The sequence below is a fragment of the Papilio machaon genome, chromosome 13, assembly GCF_912999745.1.
Source record: "Papilio machaon chromosome 13, ilPapMach1.1, whole genome shotgun sequence".
In the NCBI taxonomy this organism is placed as follows: Eukaryota; Metazoa; Arthropoda; class Insecta; order Lepidoptera; family Papilionidae; genus Papilio; species Papilio machaon.
The window spans coordinates 5137422-5155548 of record NC_059998.1 but is presented as its reverse complement, the minus strand read 5'-3'; the positions used below and the strand labels follow the sequence as shown (position 1 = coordinate 5155548).

At 36.2% G+C, this 18127-nt stretch overlaps 2 protein-coding genes across 2 annotated transcripts; one reads left to right on the top strand and one right to left on the bottom strand.

Annotated features, from left to right (window-relative positions):
* Positions 1-6034: 6034 nt before the first annotated feature.
* LOC106710623 (mediator of RNA polymerase II transcription subunit 1) lies at positions 6035-15619 on the top strand. Its single transcript, XM_045680449.1, has 13 exons — positions 6035-6405; positions 6664-6797; positions 7109-7232; positions 7595-7711; positions 7819-7957; positions 8516-8762; positions 9185-9314; positions 9744-9866; positions 10206-10386; positions 11002-11236; positions 11466-11644; positions 11748-12138; positions 12569-15619. The coding sequence occupies exons 1-13, from the start codon at positions 6247-6249 to the stop codon at positions 15147-15149; spliced, it is 4740 nt and encodes a 1579-aa protein (XP_045536405.1). The 5' UTR covers positions 6035-6246; the 3' UTR covers positions 15150-15619.
* A 36-nt stretch (positions 15620-15655) lies between these two features.
* Positions 15656-17165, bottom strand: LOC106710590. The gene is made up of 2 exons (XM_014502682.2): positions 16795-17165; positions 15656-16351 (listed from the first exon to the last, which is right to left on the bottom strand). The coding sequence occupies exon 2, from the start codon at positions 16344-16346 to the stop codon at positions 15717-15719; it is 630 nt and encodes a 209-aa protein (XP_014358168.2). The 5' UTR covers positions 16347-16351; positions 16795-17165; the 3' UTR covers positions 15656-15716.
* Positions 17166-18127: the final 962 nt, after the last annotated feature.

Genomic DNA, 18127 nt, shown 5'->3' with positions numbered 1-18127 from the left:
TTCCAATAATACGTTAGTATTCTGGACTCATTGCACTATTCACTTCATTACAGTCTATTTTAAAGTCACTTTTTAGTCTACTTTCCCTTTCCACCCTTTTCTGATAAGGAAATGACGGGAAGGGGAAGTGGATTTGGCGCTGTAGGGGATATCCCCTTATTGTACTTCCCCTTCTCCGTTGCTTAAAGGTAGGCAACGCATCTGCAATTGCAGATATCAATGGGCATCGGTCGCTTGCTCATTTACCACCTTATACTTAGAAATAAAAATAAAAACTTCAAAAAAAAATATTACGTATGCTTGGACCCACACTAAAAAGTCATCGAACACATACCTTGATCTAAAAATAAATTACAAAAAGTAATTTGTAATCTTGTCAAAGGACACTCGGTGATCCTTTGATCCTCAAAGCCAACATCAATCAAGTGCTAAGTAGATTGTATTCGAACGAGGATAATCTCGACATGTCTGCACTTAACTTACTTCGTAAACAAGCCGCGCCCTATCTAAGCTCAAATAAGCCTTGTACTTGCATTTGACATAAATAAATAGGATGTATAATTAATTAAAATGTAAAATATAATTATAGAGACTACTTAACGTAATGTTAAGAGAGAATAAAAAATTGAGGAGCACAGTATCGAAAACGAATCGAATTACAATTTTATAAATAAATCTTACCTTACAATTTTAATGTGAATGTTTGGATCGATGAATGGATGGATAGATGGATGGATGTTTGTTTGAAGGTATCTCCGGAACGGCTCAACGGATCTTGATGAAATTTGGCACTGATGATGATGGTCTAGTAGAACACATAGACTAATTATTAAGATTTTTTAAATTCCACGCGGACGGAGTCGCGGGTGACAGATAGTAAGCACAGCATTCTTCTCTAGACTGATAATGGGTTCAGTCAGTCGAGTACAGTACTGTTTTTTTAAATTACATAGTAACTATTGCTACAGTAACAATAATGTTTCATTTCATATTTTACGTTTTTTAAAGTATAATTTGGCTTACGTGCATTGCCATTTAAATTCGCCAAAATTGCGAAATGACCGCTGCAAATAGACATCCGCGTTTACAGATGCGTTTCTTACCTTTAATCGAACAGGGAAGGAAATATATAGAGAGACTTTCTCCTTCTTATGTGTCTCCTCCTCTAACAAATCCACCTCCGCTTTCCATCCCTATTTTAAAAGAAAAGGGTGGGGAGGGGATTAGGACCAAAATTAAGCCTGCATCTTCGTTTTTATTTTGTAAACTAGTTCATTTCAATGTGTCTTTTGAATGACATTCAGAAATGTATGGACAATAATACGAATAAACCGAAATAAACCATTGTGAGCATACGTCCGTATGACGAAATGTATACAATAAAACAATGAAGACATTTCAATAGAGAGTTCATTCTGTGCATCTATCATTCTTTGTAAAACCCCAATGTTTGAACGCATATGAAAAATATATAATGAAAAGTTTGTTAAATTAACAGCATGAGCATTTGACCCTTCTTAATAGGCAATGTATCTGCATCTTTTTAATCTTCTTAATATTAGGAGTTTACGAGAAAACACAATTATATATGTTGTCTAGAAAGGTTATTAAAGTTATTCGCCAAGTTAAACACCATTATTATATAGATGTTCACCGTGCGATTATAAAAACTGCCTCTATAAATACAAGTTAAATAAAAGCACTCAATAAATTTTATTCAAATAATAAACGGTTAAATATAACTGATTCTAACATATTTAATTGTTGCCACAACTATTGTACTTTATTTACCAAGCAGTAACAATGACATTTAACAATGAAACAACCAATAATAGAATTTTACTCTCAGTCCATAGAATATTTATTCACCAGACACCATTGTCTTTTTATTAATGCAATAAATGCTTTCACGTAAAGAGAAGGGAAAATGTTTTAGCGATCGTATCGGAGTGTACGTCTGAAGGAATTAGATCGGCTCTAGGGAATGAATGTTTTATTTCAGAACTGAAATAAAAAGTGTTAACGTAACATCATTTAATGAAATGATAAGACCAATAATCTACGATACCTACGGATGTATTTATCTTCGTTTAATATCTTTACGTTATTTCGTTTATAACCTAAAATGAGATTTGACTGAAAAGCTTATATTGTAAAAATTACGCCAATGTCAATAATAAAAAACATAGCAAACAAAGCATATAAACTGATATCTCAAAACGAGCATCTGTAAATTATATTGATTAATGATAGCGATAAGGCCGCCCTTGCTATGTAAATTAATTTCTAGTCATGTCTTTGTATAATTTAAAATAGATTAAGAGTTAATAAATAAAATAAATTTTAACAAATTGTCCTTGTCAGAGAAAACAGGAGTAAAGTAACTACATATGTACTTATTGATTTGTATTTTTTTACTACATACATCCTTCGACAGTCTTTAGGCAAATTACATGGATGTGTTTTTAACCAAAACGATAGGTATACGATATATATTTAAGCATCTGTACTTACGCATTAAGTTATTGAAATCTTTACTTATCACTGTATAGTTCTTAGAAAACTTATATCGTTTAAATTTCATAACCTATTTTACCGTAAACGCGAAGCTTTAGACAACACAAAGACCTTTTTAAAACATAGGTGAAGCAAGCTAACAGAAAATTGATAGCTCACTTTTAGTGCCTGGAAAGGTTCTAAAAGAGAACGGTAGAGTATCTCCTTAATAATAAATACTTTTTTTATCCACTAAATACTATTTTAACAATGGAAAATTATAGAATTTGTCTTTACATAATGTAAACCGAAAGATTTTATTCCAACGCTTATCTATTACAATAGGTTTCGAACTGCATATTTTTCAGTAATATATTTTCCTCGATGCACCACAGTTGTCCATATTATCTGTCGATGTCACGTTGAAAAGAAATACCTATAATGCATTTGTAAGTAATTGTGTCACTGGCAGACTATTGCACCTGCGAGGAAACTTTATTTTACCTGAAGAAAATATTCCAATTGTTTCCAATTTCTCTTTTAAAATGTTGAATTTTTTTGTATTGGATAATTGTTTAAACTTTCGTGAGACATTTAAGTCAAGTAATTAAATATGGCTAACACTCACGTCTAATTATCCGTTGACGAATGGATTATTAACGCTATAATTAAAATTATTTATTTATTAATAGATATCTAGCATCAATGTAATAATATATTATACTAATATCATATCACCATCATCATCAGCTCACTATACGTCCCCACTGAGGAGTTCAGAGCCTACCCTTAGTTAGGGGTGACTAGGCCTGAGTCAACCAAGCTGGCCCAGCGTCGGATAAATGTACATATGAAATTCGAAAATCGAAAAACACTGTACTCGCTGGATCGCGCAATCTCGCTGACGTGGAGATCGAACCTGGACGTATAATATTATGGTCCGGTTCGGTCAAGCGCTTAACAATTGGGAGTGTGAAAAAAAATTAATATTTATTTTTTATATATATTTTAAAACTTAATTATTAATTTTATCGATATGTAACGTGAAAAACGAAAAATAATTTTTTTTCAATTAATTACAAGCGATTTAAAATTAAAATATAGTCACGTGAATGTGAACGATAGCCACAATACTTGTGACGTCATAATGTTTAGCAAATTCATAATGTGTATGTTCCGATATGCACTGCGACCACTGTACAGTGTGACGTCAATTCAGTATACTGTGAAGCCGTCCGTCCCTTTATAGCCAGTTATACTGGTTACGATTTAAAACGGAACGCAATCCCGTATACTTTCAGCAGCATTTTTTGACACAGCATTCAAATGAGTGTGTTCAAGTTTTCTAGTACATTAAAAAAACTGTTTTGGAGTACTGTCAAATTAAAAATATTTTAATTAATATTAATTGTAAATTGAATTAATAATATAATAAAAGTAAGTACTTTTTCATAAAAAAGAATATGTTTTTCATTATCAACACAGTCTAATAAGGTTAATTTTTGCAATTCTTCCATTGTTTTATTTATTAATCCAAACTAATTACAGAACTTTAAAATTTTCTGATTAAACTGTAGCTTTGTTTATAAGACGTTAGGCACTCAAGTGGTTTTGACTGATCACGTGATCAAGGTACTGCGAGTACCTTACCTCGAAAACGCCAGTGCTCACAGTAGAATATGGCGGCGATTTATGACGTCATATATTTCCCTAGGGTACTGCGGCAGTGTACTGGCAGTCCATAACGGAACGAATTTTTCTACAGTGATAGCACTGTGCAGTGCTTGCAGTGCATATCGGAACATATCCAAATGCATCGTTTACAGCTATTATACGTCAGCTGTTAAGTTGACAAAAACATTGTAAATGAAATAAAACAAATATACTAATACGAGTAAAAACTAACAGTATGACGTCACACGCGCTCAGATTTGTTCGGGAGTTCCCGGCGCGTCTTCGGTACTGGATTCAAAAATTAATTTTGATTTTGATATAACTTATTAATTATTGCGAAAAATAAAAAAATAAAAATTGTTTTGCTATAAAACTTATAGATGATCTTTCCATTTTTCAAAGAAAAAAAAAATTTTCACACACTCAATTGCGCCACCATCGACGCTCTGAATTTCATATCGTTATGACAACTTTTTATTAAATCGCGTATAAAATTTTCCGTTGAGATAACGCTGGATTATGCGATATATATTTACAATATTTTAAAGTTACATTGAGTTAAAGAGATTAACAGTTTCCCGCGATTTCGTCGCGTGTAATTAAAAAAAACTAGTAATAATAGTATGTGTCATTCGGACATAGTGCTCGGAGGAGCTTTTTCTCTTTCTCTTTCTCAAAATCTTTCCTGTTTATAATATTAGTATAGATTGGTATCTTTCAAAATAAACAAGACAACATTCATCCACAATCTATTTCTCGTTAATTTTTGTTTGTTCATGTAAAACCGCTCCGCAGTTGGTGTGATTGCACACTGTTCAAACTTCGGTTAAACGCACCCCAACTTAAGATTTATTATCTAAATTTTTCTTGAATATATTTCGCATGAATATATAATAATATTTATGTTTATTTTTGTGTATCAAAAATATAAGAAACTACTAAACTAGGATACGAATTAGTTTGCCTATTCCTAATAAGAAATAACCTAAATAAGAAATAAAAATTTATAGAGCACTACTAAATGTAGCTGCAATTGTAATGCTTTACTCGATTTAAAATTATTAAAACAATTCAAAACAAATAATTTGTCTTCATGATAAAGTTAGATTTAAAAGTTTTTGCTGTTAAAAATGTTCCATTAAAGTGAAGACACGTTCTTTATGTTTCAAAGCGACTAAAAGGGGTAAAAAGCAACCATAATTAGATTGCATGGCCTCCGTTCCACTTACGTCGTCTGATCCCTTTAGTTCCATGCTCGTGACAAGGATACCTGAATAAAACAATTTTCTAAATTTGAACCAATAAATTTGAAATTCACCTTTTTACTTTAGAATTTTATTCTGTAATTAAGTTTAACTTTTTTACTATTTCACAATTTACACTCTAGAGCATACAGTCGTATCAGCTGTTTTTTAAGCTTATAAAAATACTTACGAAATAGTAAATTTTAAGACTCGCGACATCAAAATCCTTAACAAAAGGCCGTCAGTCGACAACTATAAGTACCTATAAGTAGTTTTTTCTGATAGGTTACATAAAGACTAATTAAGTAATTATTACTTTTAAAAATACCCACGTAAGGATGTGTTCCAAGTTCTATTATAGATCTTATTACTTATTGCCACACTCAGTCATTAAATCTGTTAAAATTATATAAATAAACACTTCGCTATTCAAAGAATTTTTCGTTTCCTCCCAATGTCTTGTATTTTTTATTTAATAACTTTAATAACTAAATAAAAAAACTTTTAACAAATGGGCAACATTTTAAAAATAAAATGGTAACCCCGTATCTTTCAAAGCAAATGGCATCTCATATGAAATTGACAGTTCGCTCTCGCTTGCTTTGGCCTATATCAGATCATGTCACATATTTGAGTACATTTTTTAGAAAAGAATCTGATAATAAGCATTATATTATCATATACACATTAAATTAATATCAATTCACGGAAAATGTATCAATGAAATAGGTTCCAAACACCATACATGGTCTGGTTTGAAAACCATCTGTGATTTTAGTAGTGTTATCAATTTTGTTTGTTGTTGCATTATTACTAATCAAGTTTTCTAACTATGACGGAGAGTAAACCTTTGGCCATGGCGTATACCAATGGTCTCATGGATAAGTCAAAGGAACTTCAAAAGGAAATCCTTATGGAAAAATTGAGGTCCAAAACATCACAATATAAAAATTTAAATGAAACATCAAAAGCTGTTCGTATGGCATTGCTGGTATGTTTTACAATTTATACCACAACATATTTATATTCAGAAAAAGATATAAAAGTCAAAATATGACTTTTTTATATAAGTGATAAACACAGCAAATGGCAATTTCCAATAATTCATTTTATCTAAAATCTTGTAATAATAGCATTAATATATACCATCAAAATGTGATATGCTACCTAACTTAGATGGATGTAAACAGCGGTCACAGTTAAGTCATAGATTAAAATGAATATTAACTATTATTTTTTTTGTAAAAAGGACAAACGATGGGCAGTCGATAGTGCAGACAGACAGATACTACAGAAGTGCTTAGACAGCTTACAACATTGTATTAAAGTCAGCTCTCTGCAAAGTTTAATAGAAAGACTTGAATGTCTTTCAAGGCAGCTTGGGTAAGTATTCATCTCTGTCCAAAATACTTTCAGTAATCATGAACAATGACCAATGTAATAGTTACTAGAGTTAATCTAATTAACAATCAATTCTTCTTTATGTTATGTAAATATTGCATTGTCTTTTAAGCATGTATTTACAACTCAAATATTATAGTGGAGGTATAAAATAAGTATTAGTTGAACATTATGTAACCAGCTTACTGTTTGCCTGTCTTAAAAATAAACTGTTTATATCCATTATAAATAACCAAATTAACAAATTATCTTAGCATATTCCACAATCAATAAATTATTAATTTGTTTTTCAGGCTAAAATTTGTGGTAGGAACATCAGGAGTGAACCTCTTCATATCATCAGATATGTTTTATTTAGAAATTTTGGTTGAATCATTAGGCTCTGTGAAAGATGTGAAAATTCATCATGAAGGAAAGGTAAGTTTGGAAAATTGAAGCTAGCTAGCTTACTAGCTATGAAATGTAGTTCAATATATTTCCTAATATCTTATTATATGTCACAATCAGAAGAAGAAATCAATTTGAATAAATCTAAAATGTAACACAAATTACATTAAAAGAATCTTTATGGATGGTGCTCGCTTGACTGGAAATAGGGATTGTTGAATTAGCTTTGTGAAACAATTATAACCACTTTGTGAAGCATTTGAGTATATTCCTTGCATAAGATATAACCCACTACATCACAAGTGATGTCAATTATATATTTTATTTTTACAGTTATTTATTCTCAGATTTAAAAATGTATTAATACATATTGTGCATCTTTTTGTTTGTAGATTGAACAGCAGAGTTGTGAAGAAATGGTGGCAAGTATAACTCGAGGAGATTTTGCCGACTTCACCGCACAGCTAGAAGGGCTAATAGCTGTATATCAATTAAATGCAGAAAAAAAGGTAATGTCACAATTTTGTAACAAGTGATATGACTTTCTTTAAATATTGTAATAAGCTATTTGTCATCTCTATAATCTTTTTAATTGTTAAAACTATTAACATTAAAGGTAAAATGCAAAGCCTTCAGTGCTCTGCAAAGTTTGGAGGAAGACCTATGTACCCTGCGGCAACTGCAGAGCTTCATCAAGGATCCTTGGGCGCAGGTGCACAAGAGCCCTATAGGTTTCCTACAGAAACGCAGAGGAGGTACTATCAACATTTATAAATCTAATATATAATATATTATTTAGTATTCACTATTTCATAAGATGAGCATCAGTGGCTCAGGGGTTAAGACCTTGACTTGCAATCTGCAGGTCCTCGGTTTGAATCCCGCCATGTAGCAATGTGTGTTTTTCGAGTTTCGATTTACATATGTACAATTATCCGACGTTCTTACGGCGAAGGAAAACATTGTAATGCACATATACCTGTACATGTGTAAGACGAAATTCAAAATATTAGGGTAGGCTCTGAAGCCCATCAGTGGGGACGTATAGTGAGCTGATGATAATGATGATTTCGTAAGATGTCACAATTATTTGTTTTTGTACACTAAAGATAGTGATAGTTAATTTTTTTTATAATAGACAAACAGGAATTTTTCCATATTTATACAATACCACTTTCCTTTATGCTACAATTTTCCCAAAATCTAGAAAAGTAATAGTATATAGTATAGTAACATATACAGAATTTTATATGTTTACATAATTTAGATGTTCAATTGAAATATTGTATAAAGTTTTTTAACACTTATTGCAGGACATGCAATGCGTCTAACATACTTTGTATCACCATACGAGTTACTGGACAAAGAGAAAGGGTTACAACCATTGACAACTGAGCTGCTAACATTAGGCAAGCCGGCAGCCTCCAGCGGTCTTGCTTCGCTGGTCGCACCCTCACATACGCCGGTGGGCTACTCCGCGACCATTCTTCTAGAAGGTTCCGCAGCCAATAAATTGCAACTCTGTCCGATTATTTCTAGCGGACAGAGATCAGGCAAAGGGTAAATATGAACATCATATTTTATATATTTATTTATAAAGAATATTACATATATACTTATAAACAAAGTAAAGAATACAAAGAGAAAAGCTGTTTACTATAGGTGAGGTTAACATTTAAAGAGTTCTCCGACAGCCAACCATTTGATAGTCAAAGGCAGCTTTTTATTTTATCAAGTACTTGTTTTTTGTTTCTTAAAAGTTGTTTAAATTTATAATACTATTAATAACTAGAAATAAAAACATTCCTTTAATAAATGAAACAATGGTTTAATTATTTACTACAAAAATTATAGATGAGATTCCCGATGAAATGAAAAATCATTATGGCTGGTATTTAATGTTCCAACATTTACAAATTCTGTGTTCATCCGGAATGAGATATACACAAAAAAATATGTAAATCTGTATGTATGTGTGACAGTAACGGGCCGGTGTACGCGCCACTGGTGCCTCAGAACAGCGCGATGCTGCCGGCGTGCTTCACACTGCGCCTCTCACAACCCATGCCGCTTTGTACTGGACTCGCCAAGCTCATACACGCCACCACTGAGGTACATTACTTTTCAGATATCTTGACGGCTTTTAACTTCGCGCAAGTCGTTGCGCAAAACACAGTTTTAGGTGTAGGGAGGCGTAGCGGTAAGCACTGCGCAGGCCGCCGTTGAACTTGAGTTGCTAAGATATTTGAAAATGACTCAGTTTTCTGCAACTCCACGACTAGCGCCTATTTTGACGAGACAGCTTACTCCAGCAGGCCAGCTCTTTGAAAAATTCTAACAACTCTTTGATATTGGTAGTGATATCTGAGGTGACAAAATACAGTATTACTACTCTGCTCTACTTTTTTTTCTATAAGGTTGAAGCGAGTGGTGGATCAACTAGTGTTACCAATTTAAATGCCATTGACTCGCTTGAAAAGTTCAAAACCGGAGGAATTACATATGCGTTATCAGATCATATTGAAAAATGTTGTTATTAAGGTGGAGGTGTCCGGGGACTGGGGCAATGCCAAGCCTATGCTGGGTCTTGTAGCGCAGCAGGCCTACAACAAGCTCTCGCCCGGCAAAATCATCGAATTGAATCTCAGCAAAGGACTGTTTGTGGTTCGTTACATTATATGTAGTATTTTCAGTTATAAATAATGTTAAATCGTTGTGCAACCTCAAATATTTTTTTAGGATTTCTTTGTTTTTATTAAAGTTAAAAATCCTGACTTTAAAAGTTTCAGTACAATTTGATCTATGATTTTAGAAAGCATCAACGACAAAAATACAAACTTTTATTCATATAGATAGACATAATGCGTGCTTTTTAATTTATACATAACTAAAGCCTATTCCGGGGATAGTAAAACCTTATCTTAAATCACAATGTTGTAATTGCCTTCCCACCTACTACTTCTAACAAATATATGATTAAATACTATGTAAGTGTGTGTGTAGCACTTGCCGGAGCAGACGCAGTGCTACTTCATATGCGAGTCGCGGGGGTTGGAGGGGTGTGTGGTGCGCAGTGTGCCCTTCACACACCCCTCACATGTCCCTCCCCTGCTCGCCTGTCTCAGGCAGCAGGCGCTGTTCAACACGCTCATCGCCTCCTGCGTCCGTCTGCAGAACAGACAAGGTAAATCGGCCAAAGTAGGATACTAATACATAAAAATTACTACTTGATATTGTTAGTCGGTTTTCCTCGCAGCTTCCACGCCAAGACAACGAATTTTTAACGTGACGAGACGTCGAAATCTAATTAAGGTGTACAGCAATTTATCTGTATACTAGCTTTCGCCTGCGACTTTGTCCGCCTTGAATTTGAAAAAAAAAATAGAATGAATACTATGTGTTATTTGAGACTATGTTCTGTACATGTGCATAATTTCAATAACATATGTCGAACCGTTGCAGAGTTATCGGGTAAATATATGAATCAAACGTATCCCATGGGAACCTTACATATTTTCGGCATCATAGGTAGCCTATATTTTATTTCAGACTGTATTATATAATAACAAATTTCATCAATATCCGTTTCGCCTTTCTGGAAAAAATATACCTAGCAACAAACATCCATACATCCAAACATTCGCAATTGTAATATTAGTAAGAAGTAAGATTGATGAATGAAATTGAGTATGTTTAATGTGTTTTCTGTTCTATTTTATCATATCTATTTTGTGTTGTATTTAATTGATCTTAAATTTCATATTATTGATTTTGTATATAATGAATGGTTCCGTGTCAGTGGTGGAGATGGAGGGCGTTGTGATGCTGGAGGTGAGCGCGGTGTCATGGCAGCACATCTCGGTGTCACTGGAGCACCCGGCGGACGAGAGTGTGGCGACACTGGAGCTGTCGCTGTCGGAGCCCGCGGCGCCTCGTGCCGCTGTGTGCACGCTGCACGCCCCGCCCAGTGAACACGTCGACGAATATGTCACACGTGTGCTGCAGAAGAGTCACTCCATTCCTGTCACTCTCAGGTCGAATAGGATACAAAAAACATTTCACTGCTCTAAGATACTTTCCTCAACATATAGGTTTTTACTAAACACAGAAACTCGGATAATTTAAACACGAAGTACATGTTCCGAAACAAATTGTTCCTGTATTAAAAAAAATACAGATTTGGAAAAACTTGTATATGATTATGAAACCCAAAGGAGTTTAATGTTTATGGATAACATTTTCTAACGTTATGTTATGTCCCAGGTCGTTAGTGAAGATCTGGAAGATGGAAGCGAAACAGATGAACGGCAACTACTCTGCGCTGGATTCGAATTTTAGCTGCGATCTGGGCGGGCTGGACCCCGGGGGTGAGCTGCGCCACGAGCCCGCCGGCCTGCACGGCCGCACCCTCTACCCCAATAACCTCAACACACACCAAGGAGGTATCCATTGAATAGGAAATAATTAATAGTAGAATAATATAAAACTTAATTTATTACTCTACAAGAGCGTCAAGTCTGAGTAATACGTAATTGTTATTTACAGGAGCATATCTATCGGAGCAACAACACCATCTCTCTATGATATGCCAAGACCCGAACTCGAGCGAATCGAAGCCACAAACTGACGAGCGTAAGTCAAAAAAGAGGAAGTCTGACGACTTGTGGTCTTCTAGCCAGAAGAAGGGGAAGCAAGGCATCACGGAAGCCGCGGATTCCGAGAGCGACAGCGACAACTCGTATGTCAATGAGGACGATAACACGATGAATAGTAATTCGACCAATGAGGAAGGCCCCGAATCCTCGGTGTCGCAGAACGAGTTCGCGTCAGACCTGGAGCTGTCCGCCATGGACGCGACCGACGCGCTCAGCACTCATGATAATAGGTCTTCGGACATGGACAACTCTAATGATGGAGAACCCGAAGAAATGATTCGGTATGTACCATATTTTTTTGAATTTTATTTGCAAACTGGCCTCCATAGACATTGAAATAACAGCCATATAAGAAGACTGTAGTTTGAAGATACATTTATCCGACATTCTTTCGGTGAAGGAAAACATCGTGATGCTGCACATATCTGAGAAGAAATTCAATGATATGTGTGAAGTTAACCAACCCGCACTTGGCCAGCGTGGTTGACTATGGCCTAGTCACCCCTAACTTGGGGTAGGCTCCGAGCCTCTCGGTGGGGACGTATAGTGAGCTGATGATGATGATGATGATATACATCCGTGCCAAATTTCCACAAGATCCGTTCAAACGTTTCGGAGATACCTTCAAACAAATATCTATCCATCCATCCATCTAAACATTCGCATTTATAATATTAGTAAAATTATCTTATTCATCGTAATTTGTTTCAGGAATTCTTTTCACAAGTCTGAGCACAAAAGGCAAAAGTTAAAAAACAAGGAGTCCGACTCGAGGAGCAGCAGAAGCTCGGCGTCTTTGCTCTTGGACTTGACCGACGGTAAATCTTACATGCCGTCCTCAGTCAGCATCACGCCCATAGGGTCCAGCTCCTCGACCTCCGCGAGCGCGGCTTCGGGGACCAACTTGTCCTCGATGTTGTGCCTCGACCGCCGCCCCGGCATTGAAATTATACCCATATCCTCCGCCACCCCTGCCACCTTGCCCAGTTCCATTACCATCACTCCCATTACCTCCTCACAGCTTAAGTCACTCGACTCCAGGTCCGATAAGAAATCGAGCAAGTCCAGCGAGGAGCGCAGCAAAGAGAAGAAGAAGAAAAGACGCAGAGACGACTCCATGGGACCACCCGAAAAAGTCCCACCGAAACAAGACCCGCTGACGAAACCCGTATCGGTGAGTATTAAACCTACCGACGGGTCTCCCATGCGGCCCTCCTCCCCAAACTCTATTCTGAGAAAATTTAGCCCGAGCCCCACGCACGGCAGGTCCGTGTCCATCACAAAATCCCCGAGCCCCAGCTCGGTAAAAAGCCTGGGCAAGCCGACGGGTACCTCCAGTCACCACAGCAGCCCGCGACATTCGCCCGTACAAAACAGCCCCAAGCATCTCACAGGATACTCGAGTCCAAAAAACCACAGCATCTCCTCTCCTAAACACAGTTCCTCGGGTTCGGGGAAGCCGAGCATGTCTACGTTAAAGTCGGCAACTACCGGTTCTCCGTCGGGTAAGTCGGGTACCACGGGATACGACTTATCAAAAAAGATCTCAAAAGACAGTTACGGGTCCAGTTCGATGACGTCCAGAGATAAGGAAAAGAAACATTCCAGTTTATCTTTTTCTACTTCGGATCGTAGCAGTCCCAAGTTAAAAAACCAAACAAAGCTAAAACAACTTGAAATCACTCCGGTTTCTTGCGACAGTCCCGTCGCCGAGCCGTTGATATCTCCTCCCAATATAGAAGTGAACAAATCTAACACTCCATCAAGTCAGGCGCGCAATAGAAAAGGCTCGCTTAGTGCGGTGATCGACAAATTGAAATCGGCTCACCACAGCGCTGACACCGACATCGGTAGTGGAAAATCCGGCTCCTCCAGCAGTACAAACAAATTCAGTGATCCAAAAAATAGCGCAGCCGGCAGTGGTATGAAAGTTAGCGAAAGTAAAAACCAGGAGTACATGGTTAAGCCCAGCTCGGACGGAATGAAGATCACCATTAACAAAACTAGATCCAAAGAATCTAGTGGTTCAAAACTTAATTATAGTTCTAGTAAGCAATCCTCGCCTCAATTAACTCCACCGAGCCAAGGATCTCCTAAAACCCATACCGGGCTAAAGCCGGGCGTTATAAGTGGACCAGCATCTAAAAAAACGCAGGCGATGCAATCCTCTAAATCCGGCCTGTCCACCAGCTCTACCCCGCCGAAAAACAACACCAGCCCCTCCGAATCATCGGGTTCAAGCAGTCTCCCCAAAGTGCCTTACTCGAAGTCTTCAAGCGGCAGCAGTACCGGAATCAATCTGTCCAAGTCGGCGTCAAAAACCAGTTCGGGCTCACCAAAAAATAGTAATTCTGATTTGTCTAAAATAATAAGAGATAGAGAAAGGGAAAAAGTTAGAACCAAATTAATGAGCAACTCGGAAAAATCTATATTTTCCTCTAAATCTGAACGTCATTCCAGTCCAAGCAGCTCGAGAGATGACGTGGACGGGGACAGGTATAAAGCCTCCAAGGAAGCTAATTTTCTTGTTGAAGGACTCATAAAACCGCTAGATACAAGCAAATTTCAAATACCCAAATTGAAAAACCAAAACACTCCGGATAAAAATAGTCCCGTCTCGCAATACGATAGTCGTTCTTTGGTGAATGATTTTGCACGAACTTTGGATCAAAACAAGTTTCCGTTTTCTCACTTTGACAATACTAACGCTAGAAATGCCGAATCTCTGCAGAAATCTGGTTATACTTTAAACGTACCAAAGCCTCTTCTAAACGTGGGTGCGATGAGCCCCAAAACTGTTTCCTCGAGCAAACTGGATCAAGCTGACAGAGCGGATTTTTCAAAAAACTTAGAAGGTCTGGGGAAAGGGGAGAGTCCCCAAAGAAGTAAAGACGATTCAAAGGAGGGGTTTCCTGGCGCTTTCCCTATGATGCCGCTAGATTTCAAGACTGATATGGCGAAGGGGTTTCCCGCTCCGAAAGGTAGCTCCGAGGACAGGAAGGGTGCCGACTCTTGCATGAAGCCGCCTGCGAGTGGATCAGTCGCTAGGAGCGGGGCGACGACGCCTCAGGAGGCTGCGGAAATGTTGCTAGACTTCTCATCGTCGTCCGGGAGCAAAGTGTCCGGCATGGTGGCGGTGCGGCCCGTATATCCCGCATCGCCGGCGCTGGCGCTGCAGTTGGCCAAGAGCCCCGCCCCTTCGCCGCTAGTGGCACCTTCGCCACACTCCAACTCCCCTTGCATCACGGACGACGAGCTCATGGACGAGGCGCTAGTGGGCCCCGGGAAATGAGAAAGTATTGGTTTTTGTGTGTTTTAAGATTGTACAAGAACAACAAAACTCATTGTTGTAGTAAATCTCCAAACCTTTATATTTTTACTGGTTATATTTATATTGTATTTATTTTTTTCATGAAATAATTTTAAGCGTCATAAACTTTTAATATAATAGATACGTTACGATGTATTATAGCGAACGTGGTGGCGTATTTTGTAATTTAATTGTATATAGAAATGGATTTATCAATGTGTTATACGATTATTTTTAAAACTATGAAAAACAAAATTAAATATGTATGTGTTTGGGTCTACCTCGATCCATGTCATGAAATAAATACAATTTAGTATAGTTGTCTACAATGTGTCCTAATTAATAATAATAGCAAGCCAGTCCTTTTGTAAAAATGGATTACTATGGAATGATATTCAAATCACGGAATAAATATGGCATATATGCTTATCGATGAAAATAGAAATAAATAGATTGTAATAAGATTTGTTTGTTTTATTTACCTTATTATTAAAAACTTAATAAATATCCTGTAAAATTACAAAAATTACAAAACTTTTTTGGTATGACTTAAAATCTATAATACCTCAGAGAGCTGGGATGATAAAATGGATAGGGATAAAAGAAGTGAAATCTTCTAAAAGGATATCGTTGGAAATTTCTTCTGGTGACGAAGCGTCTTCGTTGTTTCTGTCTGTTTCTAATAATTGGAATAGGAACAAATCCAGCTGCGGTCTCCATAATTTCGCCGGGTTCTTTTATAATTACATTGTCTTCTATATAAGGATTAAATATTTGTGGTTCTTGGACTTCATCTTCGTATATTACAGTTGTTGCCGGTTCAGGTGCTATCAATTCATTAGGTATACCTTCAAGAGATGTTGGTACTCCTGGTAGAATTAATTCATTGACTGAAGCTTCAAAAGGTGCTTCTGGTGGAGTAAAATCCTGTGTACCTTCAATACTTTCTTCTATAACTATGTCAATTTCGGCATTGTCATATTTTTCAGTAATTTCGTTACTGATATCCGATTGGGTGTTTAAATTTTCCTGCTCATCTTGTCTACTAACATTAGTCGTATCTTCTATTGGATTATGTTGTGACTCATTGACTGGTAATGGATTCTTTTGATTTAATTCTTCAGCACTTGTGATTACACTTATTATCCCTAATATCAGTACTAAAATACAAGTCTTCATTTTTTCTGAAATTGCAAACACGTTGAAACGTTAAACTGTACTATACAGTAAGTATGAACTTTCATCGCTTTATATTACAAAAAATCTGGGACAAAGAAAGCCGTTTACTGAAATGTAGTTTATTTAAATAAATGATTAGACTCATTAGGAGGGTCAATGAGTCTCCTTTAAAGTCATGTTGGCCACAAAAGTACAATGCCAGTAATTATTACGTCTATTTTACAAACTGTTATTTTTATTAGAAAATGCTAAGAACTAGTTATTCGGGTACATTTATTCTTATATTTGATTCAATTAAATTATGAAACCTATTATTATAAGTAAACCTTTTTTAATTATTAACTACAAATGGCATTTAAAATCATAAGCACTTGCTTCTTGCAATTTTTTTTTATTTACTGTAAAATCTTTAAGAACGAAGAGAACTGACTATATCAATTATACTTACATACGTCCTCCAATGGGTACAATGAGGTCTAGCTGTTTGGGATCTCCTTACCCCTTGATTTTGTCGTCTTTGTGCCCGAATTCTCTCCCGTCTCTCTTTTAACCTTCTCATGGCAAACCGCGGCAGGAACGGATTCTGTGATTCCGCTGTTTCCATCATTTCGTTTGAATCTCTAACCGGAGCAACTTGTACCTCTTTTTTAGATTCTATCAAAGGCGCAGACTGACTTTTAATCACAAATATAAATAATATTAGTGCAAATAAGTATAATACTTTAGACACCATCTTGATTTAATCCCTTGCCCTTGCTAATCCCAGTATGAATGCTGTGCAGTGAATAACATCTTATTTTATATGGTGTTTCGCTCCACTGACACACATATTGTGCATGTGTTTACAATACGGATGTTTTAGGAAACGTAACGGGTCATACGTTCGCTTTCAATTAACACATAATTGTCCGTATTCATAGACCGTGTCTGTAAATTTACGATTCTTTCAAGTTGTGTAGAGCAATTTTTAATATCATCATCATCTCCCTGGCATTTCCCACTCACGTGGGGTCGGCTCACAAGGTTATAAAATAAAACCTTAAAGTTTCGGCTTTAGTTTTTACGGCCGGCCGCCTGCCTAATTTTTAATATGATATCTGTAAAAAATATGTGATAAATCACATTGCAGTCAAACAAAATCCAAAATAGTTACATCCAAATTTTAATCCTTTTACGTTAGAGCGGATGTTATAATTTATCGTTAAATCTGAATAAAATTGGAAATACTGACAATTCAACATTAAGGCATCTGAATTTTAATTTAACAGAATTAGTTTTTCGGAATTTACCTCCTTAAAAAATGGGAATGTGAATTCATCAGACGCAGTGAATATTTACAGCAGTACTATGAATATGAACATTTTCAGTCGACGTATTGTTTTGAGGCAATGTCAAGGCGTGTGAGTCACATTTCTCAGAGCAAACATACATCAAAACTCAATAAACCGATGAACCTAATATAAACTAACATACAGTTCCACGTAATTATGTTTATAATTAAACCAGTCATTTCGCAATGATTATGACTTGCAAAAATATTATTACCAATTTGTCATATTTATTGACTTTATTACGTTACGAACCGTTGGTTTCTGAGACCAAAATCTCTGTATAAAACATATCGTCATCCCTCTCATTGTCTTTGACAAAACAGAGAAAACAATATTTTCAAACGGGCCCTCGATTAATTAGTCAATAACGTTAAGGGATGATTTTAACTTAGTATCATTCAAATTAGAATCAAATGGTGCAATTTTTATATCCCATATGCTCAGTTTACA